Source organism: Mustela lutreola, chromosome 5 (assembly GCF_030435805.1).
Source record: "Mustela lutreola isolate mMusLut2 chromosome 5, mMusLut2.pri, whole genome shotgun sequence".
In the NCBI taxonomy this organism is placed as follows: domain Eukaryota; kingdom Metazoa; phylum Chordata; class Mammalia; order Carnivora; family Mustelidae; genus Mustela; species Mustela lutreola.
In genome coordinates this window covers 32554271-32577517 of record NC_081294.1, presented here as the reverse complement: position 1 = coordinate 32577517, position 23247 = coordinate 32554271, and the positions used below count along the sequence as shown (strand labels likewise).

The 23247-nt window shown below is 38.5% G+C and overlaps 1 protein-coding gene across 4 annotated transcripts in view; it reads left to right on the top strand.

The window, feature by feature from the left end:
• The window catches only part of MROH2B (maestro heat like repeat family member 2B), a 63391-nt gene that overhangs the window by 21675 nt on the left and 18469 nt on the right, over nucleotides 1-23247 (top strand). For 3 of the 4 annotated variants that reach the window (XR_009353764.1, XM_059173881.1, XM_059173882.1), the window contains 13 exons: nucleotides 246-289; nucleotides 2757-2864; nucleotides 6655-6771; nucleotides 12147-12254; nucleotides 12800-12952; nucleotides 15404-15430; nucleotides 16164-16283; nucleotides 16496-16575; nucleotides 21083-21218; nucleotides 21313-21408; nucleotides 21499-21567; nucleotides 21672-21761; nucleotides 22134-22254. Coding sequence is in view for 3 of the 4 variants with exons in the window: in XM_059173881.1 (XP_059029864.1) it covers nucleotides 246-289; nucleotides 2757-2864; nucleotides 6655-6771; nucleotides 12147-12254; nucleotides 12800-12952; nucleotides 15404-15430; nucleotides 16164-16283; nucleotides 16496-16575; nucleotides 21083-21218; nucleotides 21313-21408; nucleotides 21499-21567; nucleotides 21672-21761; nucleotides 22134-22254 (1269 nt within the window). In the remaining variant the exon portion in view is untranslated. The remainder of the gene's footprint in view (nucleotides 1-245; nucleotides 290-2756; nucleotides 2865-6654; nucleotides 6772-12146; nucleotides 12255-12799; nucleotides 12953-15403; nucleotides 15431-16163; nucleotides 16284-16495; nucleotides 16576-21082; nucleotides 21219-21312; nucleotides 21409-21498; nucleotides 21568-21671; nucleotides 21762-22133; nucleotides 22255-23247) is intronic. The other variant, XM_059173883.1, reaches the window with a different exon arrangement.

Here is a 23247-nt window from a genome sequence, read left to right as displayed (position 1 = left end):
TGGTCATTACAGTAGTTACTGTTGAAGTTAACCAAAAATAAACCTAGATTTGTAACCTGGACTGAAGACTTTTTCCTGTCTGATTAGCACTTGAAGTTGGCAACATAGTAAATTTCATCTGAAATAGTCATCCTCTGTAAAGCTTAAAGTGGGGCTTCAGCATTCACTGGGGACCTGGCAAGGGAGAAACAGAGTCCTGACTTTATTTTCTATTTCTATTTTCTGTTTTTAATTTCTATTTCTAGGAAAGAACACTAGCATCGTGCTATGGGAAACCATGCTGCTTCAGGTAAGGGTAGCTTCGAGACTAATTGTTGATGATTGGATGATAAAAATCAGCTAGAGTCACACATCTTAACTTAAAAGATCCAGATACCCAAGGTCAGTAAACAACGTTTCTTTTCCTTAGGAAAAGAACTAGAATGTTAGAAGTGATTGCTTAAGAATTACAGTCTCTACATCACCATAATTTGAACAATAATCTTTAGTCTTTGAGTTGGTTAAGAGTTAAGATAGTATTGAAGATTTTGGGGTGCCTGGGTGGCTCAGTGGATTAAGCCTCAGCCTTTGCTCAGGTCATGACCTCAGGGTCCTGGGATCGAGCTCCGCATCGGGCTCTCTGCTCTGCAGGGAGCCTGCCTCCCCCTCTCTCTCTGCCTGCCTCTCTGCCTACTTTTGATCTCTCTCTCACTGTCAAGTAAATAAATAAAAATCTTTAAAAAAAAAAAAAGATAGTATTGAAGATTTCACCTACTCATATTTTCCCCTGTACCTATCTTAAATCTTCTCTAATTTCTAGTTTTTCCTCTCCTTATAATTGCATTCTTTTACCATTTAAATAAACACAAATTAACATCATTTCCACTTCTGTGCGTCTAAATACAGCTCTGTTTCCTCACCTTTCTGCTTCTCACTGTGTCTTTTCCTGATTTCTAAAAACCAAAGAGCCACATTAGACCATTTCTCTAGAAAAAAAAAAAATCCATAAAATTTCTGAACTTTGGCAACCAGTTTGCAACCAGTTACAAAGATCCAAAAATCCCCAAAATGGTAAAGTGCAAGTAGGAGCCGGACATTGGTTCTACAGAGAGGATTTTGATTTCAGGAGACTACAGGAGGTCAAGGAGCCCACAGAAAGGGATCTTTTAACCTAGCATGGTCTCAGTCCATAAGCTTTACATAGAAATTAACTATGACTTCTTAAAAATGTCAAGTTTTAGTGACTTTTCCTCATCACCTGCATGTTCCATTACTGCCCCTTCCAGAATCAGTCTCTAAGATGGTTTCCTGAGAACTGGTATGTTTTAAAGACTCTCACAAATGATCCTTACCCAATATGAGATTTGAAAGTAGCTGCTCTACTTTTCTGGTCTTTAATTCTAGGATCCACCTCTCTTCCTGTATTCATGCTTCTTTTATCATCTCCCTTCTCTTTTTCAAAATTCCTACCTTATTTTCCCCAGTTACCATTTTAAAGTAACTATTCCAACTAGGAAGAAAAGTTCTCTCTCTAGAGGGAAGCCTCAAGAACATTCTTTTCCCTCTTCCAATCTTGAGTGTATTTCTATTTAGCCTTCTCCCAAAACTGTTTGCATGTACCTCCTTCTTTCAGACTTCCAAGGCTGTTTAATTTCTTCTCTTCAAAGGGCCCACTCACTGAATGAGTTCCTTAGAGAATACCTAGAAATCTTCATGGGCTTTGACACGGAAAGTCCTTTTCTAAACTTAAAGTTGGAAAAATACAGGAAAAATAATGGACTTCAGAAATTGCAATGGATTTTGTCCTCCAAAAAGACAAAAACACCTTTTTATGTATTGTTCAGTGAAGAAGGAAATAGGTTCAGATGGCTGACTGAGGCCTTGGCTCAGAACAATTGGTGAAACTAGGAATGTTTTGTTACTAGAATTGAAGTTAGCAAAATGTACTTGCACATTTAATTGGTTCTTCAAGACATTTTAACTCTTTATTCCAAAAATGTCCTTTTTCTTTTAGTATGTAGCAAAACAAACTAACATTGACAAATAAAGCTTTTCCAAATATGTTTAAAACTTGAAAATTGTTGGGTGCCTGGGTGGCTCAGTGGGTTAAAGCCTCTGCTTTTCAGCTCAGGTCATGATCTCAGGGTCCTGGTATCGAGCCCTGCCTCAGGCTCTCTGCTCAGCAGGAAGCCTGCTTCCCCCACTCCTCTCTCTCTGCCTGCCTCTCTGCCTACTTGTGACCTCTGTCTGTCAAATAAATAATAAATTTTTTTAAAAATCTAAAAAAAAAACCTTGAAAAATGTTAACTTCTATTTAAGTTTCAAAGTGGATTAATTTCTATTTTAAGACTGGGTAATTTTTATATAAGAGGGAAAAGGAAGGCACTTACATGGAGTTTGTTCTACCTTCTGAGTAACTTGTTTTTATTGGAAATTCAGAACATAACAGCATATAGCTATTAAAATAAATAAAGAGAAGGGTGCCTGGCTGGCTCAGTTGGAGGAGAATGTGACTCTTGATCTCAGGGTTATGAGTTCAAGCCCTACATTGTGTGTAGAGATTACTAAAACTAAATAAATAAATAAACTTATAAAATAAGAGGGAAAGTTCCCTCTTACTTAATAAGAAGGGAAATAACGAGTTTTTTTTTTTTAATGGGAAAAGGAATAATCTCATTTACTATATATTTATACTTAAAAAATTAAGGTAACAGGAAAGTACTAAGAAAGCACACTAAGCGGTTGTATTCATATCTAACTTCCACTTCCTGCAACAGTTACTCAAAGAATCTTTATGGAAGATCAGTGACGTAGCTTGGACCATTCAACTGAGTCGAGATTTCAAGGAGCAAATGGGCAGTTACAGCAACACCTCCCTTGAGAAGGTTGGTTTTTCAACTAAGGCACTTACTTTCTACCTTATAACCTAACATGGCTGCTCAACTTCCAATTTGTCTACCACCAAAAAGAAGGAGAAATCACTAGAAAAAAAAAAAATGCTACCTTCTCTTCACCTTGCATTTAACCAAAAATTACTCATAGGACGGCACCTGTCTACAAGTAAACCTGAGTAATATAGTGCCTTTAAGATAGATATGTACTTGGCTGAAATTTAGGTGTTCTGTTTTAGCGAAGGGAAAAAAGTAGATAATGAAGACAAATAGTGGTCCCTGTCACAGCACTGATTTAATGTCAGTTTATTATATTTTTTAAGATTCTATTTATTTATTTGACAGATAGAGATCACAAATAGGCAGAGAGGCAGGCAGAGAGAGAGAAGGAGAGGAGGAAGCAGGCTCCCAGCTGAGCAGAGAGCCCGATTCGGGGCTCGATCCCAGGACCCTGGGACCATGACCTGAGCCGAAGGCAGAGGCTTAACCTACTGAGCCACTCAGGCATCCCTAATGCCAATTTATATCTTGGTTTCCTCTGGGCCAGTTTTGTGATGCTGGCTACGAGAAACAATCTACTACAATTTAACAAAAACTGAGAGCTAAAAGAATGCTCAAAGGCCAGCTGTCTCCTTCCTCTGTCCCCAGATGGCTTCTACCTAACCCTCTGCATTGGAGCCATTCATTCTAAAAGGGGTTTGGATCCAGCTTCTGCGGTTTACTGTGTATGTAAGTGTAACAAAGTTACTTAACCTCTCTAGATCCTCAGTATATTCATCTAAAATGGAAATTATACCAGGCTCTGAAGATTGAGGTGAATTAAGGGTTCAAAAAGATAAAGTATATAAAGTCACTAGTGAAGTAAGTACCTGGCCGAAGACTTGTGCTCAATAAAAAGTAGATCAAGGTTATCATTATGGTTCTAACATTTCTCTTTTTTTTTTTTCCTGGAAAAAACATTTCCTAACTCATCAAATCTAGTATTAAGTGTCTGTTCTAACAAATTATTTATTATCAACTTTCAACTCTCCTATGCAATATTCAAAATTCCTCTCACTGGTTGATTCTCTAATTTGGTAGAGTAGTGATTCTCCAAATGGGTCTATCAAGCCTGCAGACATGCTCTTCAAGAGAATTTGGTGAGCAATGCCTCATCTTCTCATATACAAACTAGACTTATGCATCTCATGTAATACCATCCGTCCAACAGCTTCCAGATTCCCGAGATGGGTCCAAAGTCATGTTGATATGGATAGGCAGAGCAATTCAAGCAGTGAGCTGCTTAAATGATTTTCAGTCATTATACTTAACAACAGGAAAGTAAGAGTGTGACAGTTAACTTTAGCTGCATTGCAAACTACACCTAGGGGCTTAAAGCAATAGCTACCTACTTAGTTTATAAGTTTGCAGGTTGACAGTGTGGGCTGAACTCAGCTGGGCAGCCATTTGGTCTTAACTACTCCCACTGGCATATACTGGGGATTGGCTGGTCTGCCATGATCTCAACTAGGTCACCTTGTTTCCATTCCTTGTGGTCTCTCCTCCTCCAGTTGGCCAGCCCAGGCTTGCTCTCGTGGTTGCGGCCATGAAGTATACAAGGTCTCTTGAGGTCTAGGTTCAGAAGAGGCACACTGTTACTTCTGCCACTTTCTGTGGGCCAAAGCAAATCACCAGGCCAACCCAGATTGGAGGAGTGGCAAAATAGACTATACTAATAGGAGGAGCTGCAAACTCTCATAGTAAGGAGGCATGGATAGAGGTGAGATAGAAAGGCTCTGGCTGTTTTTGCAATTGACCACATTTTTTCCCAGTTCTGGGTTCCTGATTTCAGAAATTCCTCTCCAAGTCTCAAAGGAAGAATGCACGATACACTGAATCTGACCAACATCAGCAGAGAAGCAACAGCTCATCAGTATGGAGGAAGGGGAGGCACTGAGGCCAACTCTTTACACAAAAGTCCCCTTTATAACACTGGGATTTTTTCCTGCGACATAGGACTTTTCCAGACTCTCTTGTACTGCCTCCAACGTGGAGTTAAACAGACTCTAGCAACTTTAACCCTAATTAATATTTACTCCTGTGCAGTACACAGTTTTTCTCATCATAGTTTACATTGTCACGGGGGCCTTTTGCCTGGAAATCCAAGAGTGCAATGGGTGCTGCCTCATCAGGTTCTTATCCGGGCAGTTGTTCCTCCTGTTCTGTTACCTCATGCACACCGCTCACCCCTAGCTGCACTGATCTGTACAATTTCTCCTGAATGGACTAACTAAACTCTACTGGTGGCTACCAGGTTTTCCTTTCCTCCTGTGCCATAGATTCCTTCTGATCCATAATGACCACTCAACCACTACAATCCTTTAAGCCCTGCAGAGTCCTTGGAATAAGCCTGCACCTGGCCAATTTTTTCTCCTGTGTGTGACCGGATGGACATTTTAAATAAGGAGATGACAATTTGATATTATACAGCTACAAATGATTTGAGTCTTAGAAAACAAATTAGGTGAACCATGAGAGACTATGGACTCTGAAAAACAATCTGAGGGTTTTGAAGGGGTGGGGGTGGGAGTTTGGGGGAACCAGGTGGTATGTATTAGAGAGGGCATGGATTGCATGGAATGCTGGGTGTGGTGCAAAAACAATGAATACTGTTATGCTGAAAAGAAATTTTTAAAAATTTAAAAATTTAAAAATTTTTAAAAAAGAAAACAAATTAGGACTTCATGACCTCATTTTTCTAGCCATATGGCAAGTCTCTTCTCTTGTAAATATTTTCTTTGTATCTTACTTCCACAAGACTATAGATCTTTTCTATATGTAACACACACATGTATACACACATGTACATACACGTATTTACATCCAGGTATATGTTGTGGTGTTTAAACAGATGCCACTCTTGTGCTACCCCGTTCCCTCAGCCTTACTTCTAAATCTTGTATGGCTTGTAATGAAAGAGAAGAGGAAGCCATGTCTGTTCTGCTCACCTTTTCTACATCTGGATATTACAGAGGTATCCATATTGGGGCTTGCTTAATGAATCCAACATTCTCATCAACTCTAAGGGATGTGGAAGCCACAGAACGATTTCCCACATACTCTCTTGTCAGTGTTCTTTCATTGGGAGTTTTCCTTCCCCAGTTCACTCAGAGTCCCTTACTAAAGACACAACTTGTATGTAAACGTTCCTGTATGGCATTTCTCCTTCACCTGAACACCATGCTATAGCACTTCTGGACAACTCACCCTACTCCTGAGAGAGCGATAATAGTAGAGATGGCAAAGTATTATTTTTAAAACTATTATAGGTTAAATTTCCTAAATAAAATAAGTTAATATACTTCGGAGGTTGAGAATATCTGATGACATCATCTTCAAATAATCTTATTTTCATTCCCATGTGTATCTAAAATCATTTGTTGAACATTTATTAACTACCAGGGACTATACACTGAGAGTGACCATAAAACCCTCTGTTGTGGAGAACTGAAATGCTGAGCCCAAAGACAAACAAGAAAATTGAACGTTACAATAGAGAGTAAAAGGTATTATCATGGCTCAGCATAAGGCCTAGAGGAATAGGAAAGAGCACTGGTAAGGACAGTCTTGCCGGGGAGGGGTGGGGGGGGAGAAAATACTTTCAGGAAGAGATAATACTAGAAGTACATGTTTATTAAGTAGCTAAATTTCCTTCCTTTGGATGACTGTTTTAACACTTTCCAATTTTCATTGGAGTTTTTCTTTCCAGTCCTTACCATGCTATTGCTTATCTTTTGTCTTCTAGAAATTCCTTTGGAAAGCCTTGGGAACCACCTTAGCATCCTGCCAAGATATAGACTTTGTAAGCTCACAGATTAAGGAATTTCTGATTGCTCCCAACCAACTGGGGGATCAGCGACAGGTGGGACCCCTTTCTCTCAATATCCTCGTATGATGATGGTAATTAATTCCATCCGGAAAGCCACCGGCAGGTCTTATGGCAATGTCTTACTTACCAAGAATCCATGGATACATTCAAAATAATCCAACAGAATTTGTCAGAAAAACGGTGCTTCCCTGTTTAAATGTCAATGCTTCATTATTTTTTTAATTTTAATTCCAGTATATTTATCATACAGTGTTATATTAGTTCCAAGTGTATAACGTAGTGCTCATCATGATGTGTACTCTTAAACCCCTTTACCTATGGAACCACAAAAGATCCCAAACAGCCAAAGCAATCTTGAAAAAGAAAAGCAAAGCTGGAGGTATCACAATTTTCAGACTTCAAGTTATATTATAAAGCTGTAGTGCTCAAGACAGTAGGGTATTGGCCCAAGAATAGACCACACACACATCAATAGAACAGAATTGACTACCCACAATTATATGATCTATTAATCTTTGACAAAGAAGAAAAAATATCCAATAGAAAAAAGACAGTTTCTTGAAAAAATGGTGTTGGGAAAACTGGACAGCAACATGCAAACAAATAAGAGTAGACCATTTTTTTTTTACACCATACACAAAATAAATTCAAAATGAATTAAAGACCTAAATGTGAGACAGGAAACCATTAAAATCCTAGAAGAGAACACAACCAGTAACCTCTTTGACATAAGCTGTAGAAACTTCTTACCAGATATGCCTCCTGAGGCAAGGGCAACAAACGCAAAAATACACTTTAGGGCTTCATCAGAATGAAAAGCTTCTGCACAGTGAAGGGAACAGTCAAGAAAACTAAAAAGCAATCTACAGAATGGGAGAAGATATTTGCAAATAACATATCCGGTAATCGGTTAGTATCCAAAATATATAAAGAACTTACAGAACTCAACACCCTCAACACCCCAAAACACAAATAATCCAGTTACAAAATAGGCAGAAGACATGAATAGACATTTTTTCAAAGAGGACATAGAGATGGCCAACCTCCCCTCTGGTAGCCTTTGGTTTGTTCTGTATAGTGAAGAGTCTGTTTTTTGGTTTGTCTCTCTCTCTCCCTCTCTCTTTTTTCCCTCTTGGTTCATTTGTTCATTTGTTTTGTTTTGCTTCTTAAGTTCTACATTTGGGTGAAAAGATATGGTGTTTGTCTTTCTCTGACTGACTTATTTCACTTAGTATTATACTTGCTAGCTCCATCCATGTTGTTGCAAATTTGAAAGATTTCATTCTTTTTTTTATAGCTGAGTAGTATTTCATTATATATGTATATATACATATATATTTTTCCCCCACAACTTCTTTATCTGTTTATCTACAAATGGACACTTGGGCTGCTTCCATAATTTAACTATTATAGATACAGCTGCTATAAACATAAGGGTGCATATATCCTTTCAAATTAGTGTTTTTGTATTCTTTGGGAAAATACCCAGTAGTGCAATTAGTGGATCATAGGGTAGTTCTGTTTTCCTTTTTTTAAAAATTTGATTTAGACATTTATTGATCACAGCATTATTTATTATAGTGGAAGTGTCCAACAGTGAAGGGAGGGTTATAATAAATATGGTGTATCATCCATGGAATACTACACAATCATCAGAAGTCATGTTTTTGAAAATTGTTTAGCAATATGGAAAAGTACTTTTAATATTAAATGAAAAACATGACGATACAAAGCTGAATATAGAAAGTGATCCCTATTTTTATAATTATAAAAACTGGAAGGAAATATGCCAAAATATTTAATAGTCATTATGTTTGGGTGGAAGATTCTGGATGATTTTGGTTTTTTATTAATTTTCTTTGATTTATATTTTCCAAATTCTATATCTGAATATATGTGGGTGGGGGAGGAGTTGGAAAGAGTTAAAATGTTCTGCTTTCCAGACATTTTTTATCAAGAAGTGGGTTCTGTTTGATGTTAATGTGAAAAGTTTTCAGGAAACAACTTCTGTATCCAACTCTAATTGGATAATGATTCTTTGCTAAAAGTGCAATAGAGTGTAGCTATTGTGAAACTATATTCAGAAAAGAACTGTTTGTTATCTTTCATATCATTGATGGATAGATTTTAGCAGAAGTTCTAACTTCTTACTTTTTACTTAGTATGTTGTTATTTTTTTCTCTTTTTTTTTTCTTTTCAAGTTTTTATTTAAATTCTAGTTAGTTAACACATATGGTAAAATTGGTTTCAGGTGTAGAATTTAGTGATTAATCACTTACATGTAACACCCAATACTTATCACAATACTCATTTAGCCCATTCCCTACCTACCTACCTCCATCAACCCTCAGTTTGTTCTCTATCATTACGAGTCTCTTATGATTTGCTTCCCTCTCTCTTTTTCTTCCTTATCATATGTTCATCTGTTTTATTTCTTGAATTCCATGTATGAGTGAAATCATATGGTATTTGTCTTTTTCTGATGGACTTATTTCACTTAGCATAATACACTCTAGTTCCATCCACATCATTGCAAATGGGAAGATTTCATTCTTTCTGTGGTTAAGTAAATATTATAATACATATTCTTTAACCATTCATCAGTCAATGGACATTTGGGCTCTTTCCATAACTTAGCTACTGTTGATAATGATGCTATAAACATCAGAGTGGTGTGTCCCTTCAAATCTATGTTTTTGTATCCTTTGGGTAAATACCCAGTAGTGCAATTGCTGGGTCATGGGGTACTTCTATTTTTAACTTTTTGAGGAAACTCCATACTGTTTTTCAGAGTAACTGCACCAATTGCATTCCCATCGATGATGTAAGAGCGTTCCCCTTTCTCCACATTCTTGCCAACTCTTGTTTCTTGTGGTTGTGATTTTTGTCATCTGATAAGTGTGAGGTGGTATCACATTGTAGTTTTGATTTGCACTTCCCTGACTATTGATGAGTGATGTTGAACATCATTTCATGTGTTTGTTGATCATCTGTATGTCTTCTTTGCAGAAAAGTCTGTTCGTGACTTTTGTCCATTTTTAATTGGATATCTGTTTTTTGGTTGTAGAGTTCTATAAGTTCCTTATATATTTTGGATAATAACCCCTTATCAGATATGTCATTCGCTAATATCTTCTCCCATTCTGTGGGTTGTCTTTTAGTTGTATTGATGCTTTCCTTTGTTGTGCAGAAATTTTTATTTTTATGTAGTCCTAATAGTTTATTTTTGCATTTGTTTCCCTTGCCTCAGGAGGCATAGGCAGAAAATGTTAAGGCCAATATCAGAGAAACTATTGCCTTTGCTCTTTTTTTTTAGGATTTTTATAGTTTCAAGGCCCACATTTAAGTCTTTAATCCATCTTGGGTTATTTTTGTGTATGGTATAAGAAAGTGGTCCAGTTTCATTCTTTTATATGTAGCTTTCTAGTTGTTCCAGCACCATTCTTGCCTCCTTTGTCAAAAGATTAATTGACCTTATAATTATGTCCCTATTTGAATATATTTGTATATATTTGTATATTTGTACATATGTTCAGTTAACCAACATAAAGTACCTCATTAGTTTTTGATGGGATGTTCAACAATTACTTAGTTGCATATAACACCCAGTACTCATCACAATCCCTGCCCTCATTAATACCCATCACCCAATTACCTCATCCCCTAAGCCCCTTCCCTTCTGTAACCCTCAGTTCAGTTCCCAGAGTCCAGAGTCTCTCATGGTTTGTCTCCCTCTCTGGTTTCTTCCCATTCAGTTTTCCCTCCCTTCCCCTGTGGCCCTTGTGCTATTCCTTATCTTCCATATATGAATGAAACTATATGGTAATTGTCTTTCTCTGCTTGACTTATTTCACTTAGCATAATCCCCTCCTTAGTTTCTCTTTCTGCTATTTCATTATTACTGTACAAAAATACACCAATTTCTGTATACCAGTTTTGTATCCTGTGACCTTACTGAATGTATTTATCAGTTCTACTAGGTTTTTGGTAATCTTTAGGACTTTCTATACATAATATCATATCATCTGCAAATGGTGAAAGTTTCACTGCTTTCTTATCAACTTGGGTGCATTTTATTTCTTTTTCTTGCCTGATTGCTGTGGTTAGGATTTCTAGTACTTTGTTGAATAAAAGTGAGAGTGGTGAGAGTAGTGAGAGTGAACATTCCTATCTTGTTCCTGATCTTAGGGGAAAAGCTCTCAGTTTTTCACCATTGAGTATGTTATTAGCTGTGGGTTTTTCATACATGGTCTTATTATGTTGAGGTATGTTCCCTCTAAACAACCTTGCTGAGGGTTTTTATCATGAATGGATGTTGTGCTTTGTCAAATATTTTTTCTGCATCTATTGAAATGATTATATGGTTTTTACCCCTTTGTTGATATGGTGTATCATGTTGACTGATTTTTGAATATTGAACCAGCATCCTCATATTAATATTTCATTTATTTAACCAGATTTGTAAAAATATTGCAAAATGAATTTTAATTATCCTTAATAAATATTTTTGATATATTTTGACTTTTTAACTTAAACATATGATCATAAACTTCAAAATCATTGACTTTACAACCTGAAAATAACCTTACATACCATGGATTTTCAACCTAGAGAAAACATAAGCCTAACCTGGGGAGCTTTTTCAAAGCCCTTTTGCCATTTCCTACCCTAGCTAGGCTGCACAATGTTTGCAAATGTGGAGGAAAGGAGTGTATGTATTTAAAAAATAAAGAATAAATTAAAAGAAAAATTTCCAGGGCTAATAAAGACCACCTAGTATTAAAAAAAAAAAAACCTGTGGTATATTTTGCTATACATTCTCCTCAGAAATTTTGAGATGTTTACACGATCCTTTTTTTTATATTAAATGTTCAGAAACCAGTAGACTTACTGAATTTTTGAAACTGTTTTTTTATTATGTTATTTATTTTCTCCTTGTCAGATGTTCTGTTATCTTATTGCTCTTGGCAATTTTTTTAACACCTTTTTCCCCATCTTGTTTGAAACTCTCCTTCCCACACAGTCCAATGACTTGCTCCCTCATTTATTTCAGAACACTGCTCAATGTCACCCCTGTTTATGAAGCCTTCTCCATCTGCCCTATTTAATTGAGAACTCCCCCTAAACTGCAGCAGTTATTCTCTTTCCTTGTTTCCCATAACTCCATAGCATGTGTCACCCTCAAAGTACTATATATTTACATGTTTACTGAATCTATGTGTTTATTTAATGCTACTTCCCTGTCACTTCCTCTGGTTGTGTGCACCACAAGGATGGGGAGTTTGGTGTGTGTTCACTGTTGCGTCCCAAGCACCTAGAAGAGTGGCTGACACATAACAGGTGCTCCATAAATATTTTTTGAATAAATGAATGGTTAAACTCAAAATTCCTATCTTTTCTGACTTTAGGGAATAACATCTATTTTAGGATGCTGTGCTGAGAGCCACTTGGATACTGTTTTAAAAGTTCTTAAAACATTCCAAGATCGGGAAAAGTTTTTCATGAATCGATGTAAGGTAAAAAGACTAACCTTCTCTTCCAAAGCTTTTGGTCACAGCAAGGGGAAAACACACTGATTCCTTCAGTGAACATCCTTTTCCATATCATACTTGTCCCTGTCCCCAGGTCTTTATTTCAGGTGAGAACTTCCCAAGCCTGGACCTTATAGAATGACCAGCTGTCTAGCAGATCTCCTCCAGTTTCTGTCACTAGTGCTGACCTGGAAGGTCCTAATGAGTTCTTTGTGTGCCTCGGTTTGTCCCTCTACCAGCCATTCAGGCCTCATGGTCAGTTTCCACTATGTACACTGCACTACCCCTGAAGAAAAGGGATTTAATAAATAAAAAATAACCCAAGCTTTCTCACAGGGATCTCTTTTAAAGCCCAAGAGAGCCACAACACAGTCCCAGGTGTTTAAATTTGACAAGCAAGAATATCAGTTTTAAACTAATTTTCATCATCCCAGTCCCATTTCTTAAACCCTGTAGTGGTTCATAGAATTAGGAAGCAACATGGAGGAAAGGAAACACCTTTAGTCATAGCTTTCATGTCTCTCTTTCAGGGTATTTTTTCTGGGAAAAAGAGCCTGACCAAGACTGATGTCATGGTAATCTATGGCGCCGTGGCCCTCCATGCTCCCAAGGGTCAACTCCTCACCAGGCTCGATCAAGACATTGTTTCCCAAGTCCTCTTTCTTTATGGCCAGTGCTCTCAGGTAACGGTGAGCACAGGGTGCCTCGATTTCCAGGCTAGGGGTCCCAAACCTTGGAAGGGCTCACCTCTTGGGAATATTCATGCTCAAAGGATACAGGCCAAAGGCAAGATAGCATCTGGTATGTTTGGAAGATGAGAACAGAACAGAACAGAAAAATTCATTATGAAACAGGGTCAGGTAATTTGTTTCTTTTCTAAGGTCTTGGGTAGTTCATGGCCTATGATACCTTCCTAGATCAAGTACCCATAGTGTTCTCCCCCAAGTTTGAACTTAAAATAATTACTCCAGTACACTTTAGAGCAGCTATTTCATTACTTCTCTGTTATAGTCTCTGAAATGTTACTAATGGTGGTTGTATAACTTTTTACGTGGTATAGATAAACCACCCAAAACAGTGCCTCACAAATAAGAAGTGCAATACATGTATTTTTAAACAAATAAGAATACATCATTAATTAACCTACCCATGCTGTACCATTTCACACCCCGGCCAACACACACATTCATACCAGTCACCCTGACTGTCCTCCATGTTCCTCAAACATGCCAGGAATATTCCTGCCTCAGAACCCCACAACTGAATTGGAATTCATCTGATCCTTTCTGTCCCCTGTAGTACTTCTTATATATTTAATAAAGTGCTTTAGATATATTGTCAACTTGGCCATTTTGCTGAGTAATACCAGGTTAGCCACCTAAAAATCACCCTGGGTTCAAGTTTGAAATACAGCTTCCCAGAGCCATTTCTCAGGGAGATTGATTCAGTAGGTCTGGGTTGGAATCTGACATCTGTATTTTTAGGAGATTTAGAAGTGATTCTTATCCATCCGGAAGCTTTTACTGATTATGTGCACATCTGCTCCCCCATTAGTTTGTCAACACCTTGATGTTATAGATTGTACCTTATGCTCCCTTATCTCCGCTTCTTGCTCTCCACACCCCACCTGTTTGATAAATCTGTTCTTGACATGTATTCATGTGTGTATGTGATAAGAATGGAATCATAAGGAACTTGTGATATCACAGATATAAGTACATGCTAGTGGGAGGGAATAGGACAGTGATCCTCACACTTCAGTTGTCTGAGAATGACCTAGAACCCTGTTAAAGACAGAGATCCCTAATGAATCCCAGTCTTCAGAGATGGATCTCTGAATCTGTATTTTTAATATGCCCCCCAAAAGGTGATTCTGATGTACCCAAAATTTAATAAGCAAAACATAATTGAAAAAGATGGTTTGTGTTACATTAGTTTTAGTCAATCATTGAGGCAAATTATGATAAAAAGACAAGAGGAAACAAGATGTAGATGTTTTAGATAAGGATGACTGTACACTTTCAAGGTACAGTCAGTTCTTCCATAGCACAACATATACACAAGACAGAAGAAGAAAAAACACAGGGATTATGAAGAAAATGGGGGAGGGGCACAACATTCAAAAACCCCACCAATGACATATAAAAAATATGAATCTGATTTTATTTTTTAAAATATTTTACTTTTTTATTTGAGAGAGAGATAGCTAGAGAGAGCATGAGCAGGGTGTGGGGGGTGGAGAAGGAAAGGCAGGCTCCCCATGGAGCAGAGAGCCCAACACAGGACTTGATCCCAGGCCCCTGGAATCATGACCTGATCCTAAGGCAGGTGCCCCGGCATCTAATTTTGAAGACCATCTAAGAAATACAGAAACACTACAAAAAAAAATACATATATATATATATATATATATATATATATATATATATATATATGGCACTTTTCTTGAAAAACACCTGAATTCACTTGGGAAAGTGATGAGTTATTGTGAAATGCTGATGGGAAGAAAGGTCATCTGAAACCAGCTAGAATGTCAGATTTGAATGGGAAGCAGCTCATAACACGGTAAACTGAATCAACTGACATGTTTGAGGTGTTCGTGTGACTATTCCTACACGAGTCAGTTCAACTAGCTCACCTTCTTCTGTCATGGACAAAACTGTGCATAAGCAAACACAAAATTTAGAATATACTAGAAGTATTCACATATCAATTTCAATGAGACAAATTTCCTTTTTCAAGGCAAGCATCCCAGCAGAACTGACTGTATCCCAGTTCCAAAGTCAGCTGCCCTATTAACTTTCATTTTACAGCTTTTCACTGCTCCTTCTGCCAAGAGTCTCTACTCTTCTTCTTACCAAAGTCTGGTAGAACCTCTTTAAATCATAAGGCTTGAAACCCAAAGGCTTGATTTCTTTATGCTGCTTTCTATAGATTAGACTTCCCTGGGGGAAAAGTCTGTCAATGTACAGGGTCTCTCTTTGGAAATGGGGGAGGATGCAAACAGCCCCTGCCCTTTAGGAAGACTCAGTGTCCTGCTTAGCTGTTGTTTTCAGGTTGGGGGTGGGTCTTCTTCCTGGAGGAGGGAACTCTAACTGCTGCTCTAGTATCTGCTTTTGCCTTTGGTTTTTCAGGTTCTGGGCGTGTCTGTGATGAGCAAGGTATGCAATATATTTGATATACTTGAATACATAACGTGCTTCCTGGAAATGCAGTAGCACAGATGTCCTCTTGGTTTGATTCCAGAGGAAAGGATCCTGATATATGACTAATCAATCTGATCCTGAAGCCAGGATCCCTGAGCCTAATCTAAGACAGAACAGAGAGCTATATTTGGTTCTAGGTGGTTTGAGAGCTGTACTGAACCTGGAGCAGTGTTCTTAGAACCATGCACCCACCAGAAGACCATAAAATCAATCTAACAGCTCGAATAGATCACAACCAGCAAACTTTTGTGGTGAAATAAGAGAAATAGAAGAGTACATTACATTTAGCAACAAGAAGTATCATAAAACTTTCATTTCAGTTATTATACATATATGTTCATATATATATATATATATATATATATATATATATATTGCATTTAAATACAGAGTGGACTTGTAAACTGTTTCTTACAGTTTGTGTAGTTAATGGTTCAAAATGTTTGAAAGCCACTGCTATAGATAACCTCAATCTTTGGGGGACAGGAGTGGGGGGTGAGAGTAGAATTTGACCTTGGTTTTTAACTTCCCTGCAACTTTGACCCTAGACTGAGGTAGAAATAGCTAAAGAAGAGAGATTCCCATTTCTCTCTGGGCACAAAGTTCAATCCTAGGTCAAGAACTGAGTTTATAGAACCAAGTATGGAACCCAGGACTTTGGTTTACACTGTGAATCATTTTGCGTTAGGACATGGATCTACAAATGAGTTTCACAAGAACTGTCACTGAGATTGGTATTGCTGTCCACGATGCTGAGGATCAGGGATTCAAGTTCTCCTACAAAGAGGTGCTGCTGGGTTACATGCTGGTAAGTGTGCAGAGAGGACATGGGCAAGGTCTTGAAAAGTCTGTTTCCAAGAGTCAGAGCTGTCTTTTTTAAACGGGTACAATGCACCAGTTCCAGGTAACAGATCTCTCCCATTATATGGACCAAGGGCACCCAACAGTCCAATGGGGCTGCAGCTGCATCTGGAAACTCCCCACATCCTTTCTAGAATATTTCACCCCTTTGTGTTGCAGGACTTCATCAGGGATGAGCCCCTGGACTCCCTAGCTAGCCCTGTTCGGTGGAAAGCCTTAATCGCCATCAGATACCTCAGGTAGAGAAGTTTTCTTGCTCTCATTGAAAAAAAAAAAAAAATTTCCTCCCCAAGATCTTCTTTCTGATCAACTGACTTATCAATCAGTGGATACTCCAGTGTACCCTCCCCCAAATGAACACAATTTATCAATGGTTGGTAGGGTTTGGGTTTTTTTTTTTTTTCCAAATAGAGGCTTTTTCCCTCTTTTTTTTTTAATTTAATTTTTTTTCAGTGTTCCAAAATTCATTGTTTATGCACCACATCCAGTGCTCCGTGTAGTATGTGCCCTTCTTAATACCCACCACCAGGCTCACCCAACTCCCCCACCTCCTCCCTCCAAAACCCTAAGTTTGTCTCTCAGAGTTCACAGTCTCTCATGGTTTGTCTCCCCCTCCAATATTCCCTCTTCTCAAACTTACAGGACTGACTGAGAGGCCAACCCTTCAAAGACTAAAAGGGATAATGAACTCAGAGGAGTCACATTTATTGATACATGAGAATTGAAGTTTCTGTGCAGAAGGAAATTTTAATATTCCTATTAAAAATTATGAAAGCCCTAATCATATTTTAGTTGGTTAGTAGCACTAAACCTGCAGGAGGAAATTATTTTAACCAAATTTTTAAAATAATATTTTCTCCCTGCAGTAAAAGTAATATAAACTCATTGTTAGAACTTGGAAACTCTAAAAACTTTTAAAAAAATAATAAAAGTCACCCCTTATTTTCAACATTTTGATTCTATGGTAAATGTAATTGTTAATCTCCTTTTTGATTGTTCATTGTTAATAGAAACACAACTGATTTGTGTATGCTGATTTTGTATCCTACATTATTCAATTTGTTTATTTTAATTTTTGTGAACTTTACGGTTTTCTACATATAAGATCATGTCATCTGCAAACAGAGATCGTTTTACTTCTTCCTTTCCAATCTAGATGGATTTTATTTCTTTTTCTTGCCCTATAGCTCTGAATAGGACTTCCAGTATTATGTTGAATAAAAGTAGCAAAAAACAAGCATCTTTATCTTGTTCCTGATCTTAGATTTTTCTCTAAATCTTAGGGGAATGATTTACAGTCATTGACCATTGATAGATATTATCTATAGGCTTTTCTTATATGGCCTTTATTATACTGAGGTAACAAACACCATTTTTTTAAAGATTTTATTTATTTATTTGAGAGAGAGAGAGAGAGAGCATGAGAGGAGAGAGGTCAGCGGGAGAAGCAGACTCCCTGCCAAGCAGGCAGCCTGATGTGGGACTCAATCCTGGGACTCCAGGATCACGACCTGAGCCGAAGGTAGTCGCTTAACCACCTGAGCCACCAAGGAACCCACAAACACCATTTTTTAAAAAAGATTTTACTCATTTTATTTGACAGACAGAGATCACAAGTAGGCAGAGAGGCAGGCAGAGAGAGAGAGGAGGAAGCAGGCTCCCTGCTGAGCAGAGAACCCGATGCAGGGCTCGATCCCAAGACCCTGGGATAATGACCTGCTCGGAAGGCAGAGGCTTTAACCCACTGAGCCACCCAGGCGCCCCAGCACAAACACCATTTTTAATGGCTGCTTAATAACTTATTGTATAGTATGTCTCATATTACTTAACCAACCACCTCTTATTATATTTTGTCAGTTTTTGTATATTTTATATATATTTGTCAGTTTTCAGTAATATTTTGGTGAACACTTCTGTGCAAAAAAGTGCTCTCTGAACTTTTGATTATAAAAGCTGACAATTTGGTTCAATAAATATTATTCAGTGTCATCCACGTATCAGGCGTGGAGCTAGATTTTAAAAAAATAATCATTAATAAAATATGGCCTTGCCTACCAGGTAAAATAGATGCAAGACGTAGCCACCTAATTTCTCTAAAATGCAGTAAGAAGCAACGTAAGGGAAGGCACAGATTGCCGTGTTTACAAAGATAAATGAAGTTTGAAGGAAGCTCAAATAATAAATCTTGAAGATGAATTAAGAATTACTAGGCTCTAACACAGTGTTGTCCAGTAAAACTAGAATGCAAGTCACATATGTCATTTAAAATATTCTAGCAGTCACTTTTAAAAGAGTAAAAAAGAGACCAAGTAATTTTAATAATTATTTTCCTTCATTAATTATACTTAATATATTCAGTAGATCATCTTTTCAACATGTATTTGTTATTTTAAAATGCAGTGAGATACTTTACATGATTTTTCACACTAATTCTCCACAATCCATTGTGTTTTAGAACTATAGCATGTCTTAATTCAAACTAGCCACACTCAGCCAACACTCAGGTGTTGGATAACAACGTGTTGCTAGTGGCTACTCTCCTTTGGACCAAACACCTATAGAACTTGCAAAGTGATCTCTAATGACTGAAAACCAATCAATGTTTGCCCGAGCCATTGTGAAGGAAGAGATGAGCTGCAAAGGGGCATAAGGAAAAATGTGGGTGTTCTCTATTGATTATAGTGGTGATTTCATGGGTGTGAAACTCATTTAACTGCATACTTTAAATGGATGCAGCTTGTTGTGCATAAATTATACCTCAATAAATTGATTTTTTTAAAGTCAGCCAGACAGTAAAGATGAAAAGACTGTCCAGCTTGTATCAACATATTAACACTTTTGATAGACCTATCCCAGCTGATACTGACTTTTACTCCCCTGTGAGAGAACCAGTTTCCCCCTTCTCTAACCATGTCATCATTTTTTTTATTTCATTTTATTTTATTTCTTTTCAGCGTTCCAAAATTCATTTTTTATGCACCACACCCAGTGCTCCATGCAATACGTGCCCTCCATAATACCCATCACCAGGCTCACCCAGCCCCCCACTCCCTCCCCTCCAAAACCCTCAGTTTATTTCTCAGAGTCCACAGTCTCTCATGGTTTGTCTCCCCCTCCATTTTCTCCCAACTCTTCTCCTCTCCATCTCCCAATGTCCTCCATGTTATTCCTTATGCTCCACAAGTAAGTGAAACCATGTGGTAAATGACTGTCTCTGCTTGACTTATTTCACTGAGCATAATCTCTTCCAGTCCCATCCATGTTGATACAAAAGTTGGGTATTCGTCCTTTCTGATGGAGGCATAATACTCCATTGTATATATGGACCATATCTTCTTTATCCATTCAACCACTGAAGGGCATCTTGGTTCTTTCCCCAGTTTGGCAACTGTGGCCATTGCTGCTATGAATATTGGGGTACAGATGGCCCTTCTTTTCACTGCATCTGTATCTTTGGGGTAAATACCCAGTAGTGCAATTACAGGGTCATAGGATAGCTCTATTTTTAATTTCTTGAGGAATCTCCACACTGTTTTCCAAAGTGGCTGCACCAACTTGCATTCCCACCAACAGTGTAAGAGGGTTCCCCTTTCTCCACATCCTCTCCAACACATGTTGTTTCCTGTCTTGCTAATTTTGGCCATTCTAACTGGTGTAAGGTGGTGGTATCTCAATGTAGCTTTGATTTGAATCTCCCTGATGGCTAATGATGATGAACATTTTTTCATGTGTCTGTTAGCCATTTGTATGTCTTCTTTGGAGAAGTGTCTGTTCATGTCTTCTGCCCAATTTTTGAAGTGATTATTTGTTTTGTGTGTGTTGAGTTTGAGGTGTTCTTTATAGATATTGGATATCAGCCCTTTGTCTGTAATGTCATTTGCAAATATCTTCTCCCATTCTGTGGGTTGCCTCTTTGTTTTGTTGACTGTTTCTTTTGCTGTGCAGAAGCTTTTCATCTTGACCACAGCAACTCTTTCAAGATATGTCTCCGAAGGCAAAGGAAACAAAAGCAAAAATGAACTTTTGGGACTTCACCATGTCATCATTTTAAATTTCTTTGCTACTTACCTCCTTAGTGCCAGTCTCATAAATTTCTGTAGCAATTTGATAGCTGACAAGTGGTAGTGTATTGTCCTGATTTACATTTACTAAATAATACATAGGGATTTTCATGTTTATTAAACATTTGCATTTTTCCAAGTTATGTCTAGGTTTGTTCTTATCCTCATGATGTTTATAGTAAATGACTGAAAGAAAGGAATAAGGAGATGAAGGAAGGAAAGGGAGGGAGGAAGTGAGTGGAAGTGGAGGAAGAGTCCAGCCACTTTACTATAGGTACATTCAGTATGTGTGATGCTACTTATAACATGAGAAATCATATGAAATTGACAAAACTGCTCCAAACTTAGAATCTCCCCCAACACAAACATACACACACACACAAAACCCACAAGCACTAGAAAAAATAAGTAGGTTAATGTTATCACAGATCATATAATAAAGGACTGAGTAACACAACGCTAATGATGATTGTTTATTACTCTAAAAAAATTAGAAATGAGGTGTGTTGACTATGTGCAATCGTACAGTACAGTACCTCTCCCTACTTCTGTCCCCACTCCCCTCAAGATTCCAACATGTCGGTAAGCATATCTGACCACTCAGATATGGTTGGCAGGGAACTCTTCTGGGCTGCGTTTTGTTTATCATCTTAATACCTATCCCTCCACATTGTTCTCATTTCAGTAAACTGAAACCTCAGCTCCCACTCAATGACCACCTAAATATTCTTGAAGAAAATATTCGCAGGCTGCTTCCCCTTCCACCTCTGGAAAAACTCAAAGATGAAGGCGAGACAGACAAGGACAAGGAGCACATCAATGTATGTAGGGGTGAGGCCTGAGGAGACTCGAGAGCTACAGTGGGACTCCACCCTCCAGCCTCAGCCTGATGCTCATGCTCACATTGGATTTCAGTTCCTCTATGAACGATCCATGGATGCCCTAGGAAGGCTGCTGAGGTCCATGATGTGGGATAACGTGAAAGCAGAGGACTGCCAAGAAATGTTCAATGTGAGTAGGGCCGTTGCTCAAACTGATTCCCACATTCCCTCATCTGTGCTGCAGAACAGCCCTCCAGAATCTACCTCATCCTCTTCACAGGGAGATGTCCAGCCTGACCCATTTAACCCATCGCATAGGGCCAGTCCACTTAAGAATTGTTTGTGGGAGGTGAGCACCCTATTTCAGAAGAGACAGAGCACAAGAGGCAGAAGAATGGGAATGAGTGACTATGACGAGTACTAAGGAAAGAACATTTATTCTTTGACCAACAGCTTCTCCGAATGTGGCTTGTTTCACAAAAAGATTGGGAAAGAGAAAGAGCCTTCCAGATCACTGCAAAAGTGCTGACAAACGATATCGAGGTAAGTCGACCCCTGGAATGAATAGATTTCATCGCTTGCGAACACAGGGATCTCAAGGGTTCTAGAATCCAAAGTCCCTGCATGCTGGAGCTCTAGTCCCAGAATGGGGTGCTTCCCAGAAAAGAACATAAGAGGAAACTCCTAACCCCAGGGGGAGGGGGGGGGGAAGCACACCAGGATTAAACTATTTGGTTGCTTTTACAAGCTCCCAGACTCACTTTTCCAGTGCCCTTAAAGGGAAGGTTCACAATTCAATTTCATCCTAAGGACCTTTCAGGGAAAAACAAGGGACTTCACGTTCAGTGTTGCTGGGACTATCCTGGGATGTCGGCAAGCCACCCCGTCACTTTGGCGGTCTCCTTTATCCTGCAGGCACCAGAGGACTTTAAAATCGGCTCCCTCCTCGGCCTCCTGGCTCCTCACTCCTGTGACACCCTGCCCACCATCCGGCAAGCAGCCGCTAGCTCCACTATTGGTCTGTTCTGTATAAAAGGTGAGGGAAAGATGAGAAACCCACAAATGAGAGAAGATACCTGTTTTCTTTTATTCTCGGTTTTACTCCTTGTGTCTCTGTGTCCCTCTCTCTCCCCAGTTCAGCCTTTTCTGTGTTCCAATGCCTTAATTATGCCACAGAATTTGTCTCTCTTTTGGATCTTTTTTCTATTTTTAAAAATAAAGATAATAACACCAAAACATTATAAAAGTCCATTGAGATAGGTAAAACTACTGTGATTCAAATCACTGAGCACTTGGGGGTACTAGCAATGCTTCCTCTATCACGTGGATTTCTTCAGGAGGAAACTGCACTAGTATTACGATGCTAAGTGATTCTCAAAGTCCTCTAAGAAGGACAAACCTGTGGAGGTTTTTCCAGCTTCCAGAACAGGACCTCGTCTATTCTCCAAGTATAGGTGGAGTGACAATATCAGGAAATGTAAGGAATTTTTAAACCTCAGTCTCAGGCTGAGACCGACAAATCAGGGCCTTGGTCCCAGTTAAATCAGAAGATGCTTCCCTGAAAATGGCCCTGCAGGGCGCATGTGCATTTCTGTGCAGCCAGGAACACTGGTCTAGGCTTAGTGCCATTTCACACCTGTGTTCCACTCCTCTTTCTTTTAGGGATTCAGAAGATGCTTATTAAGTTCTTTCTATGTGTCAACCACTTCTTTGATGCTGGAAGCACAGAGATATTACTATTCTAAAATTCACATAAGAAAAGCATATTAGGGGCACCTGGGTGGTTCAGTTGTTAAGCGTCTGCCTTCAGCTCAGGTTGTGATCCTGGGGTCCTGGGATCACAGTGGGCTCCCTGCTCAATGGGAAGCTTACTTCTGCCTCTCCCACTCCCCCTGCTTGTGTTCCCTCTCTCACTGTGTCTCTCTCTCTCAAATCAATAAAATTCTCTTTAAAAAAAAAGTTTAATAAAAAAAGAAAGAAAGAAAAGTATATTAACGCCAAAAGGTGGGATTTGGTTGAGGGGGTGGGA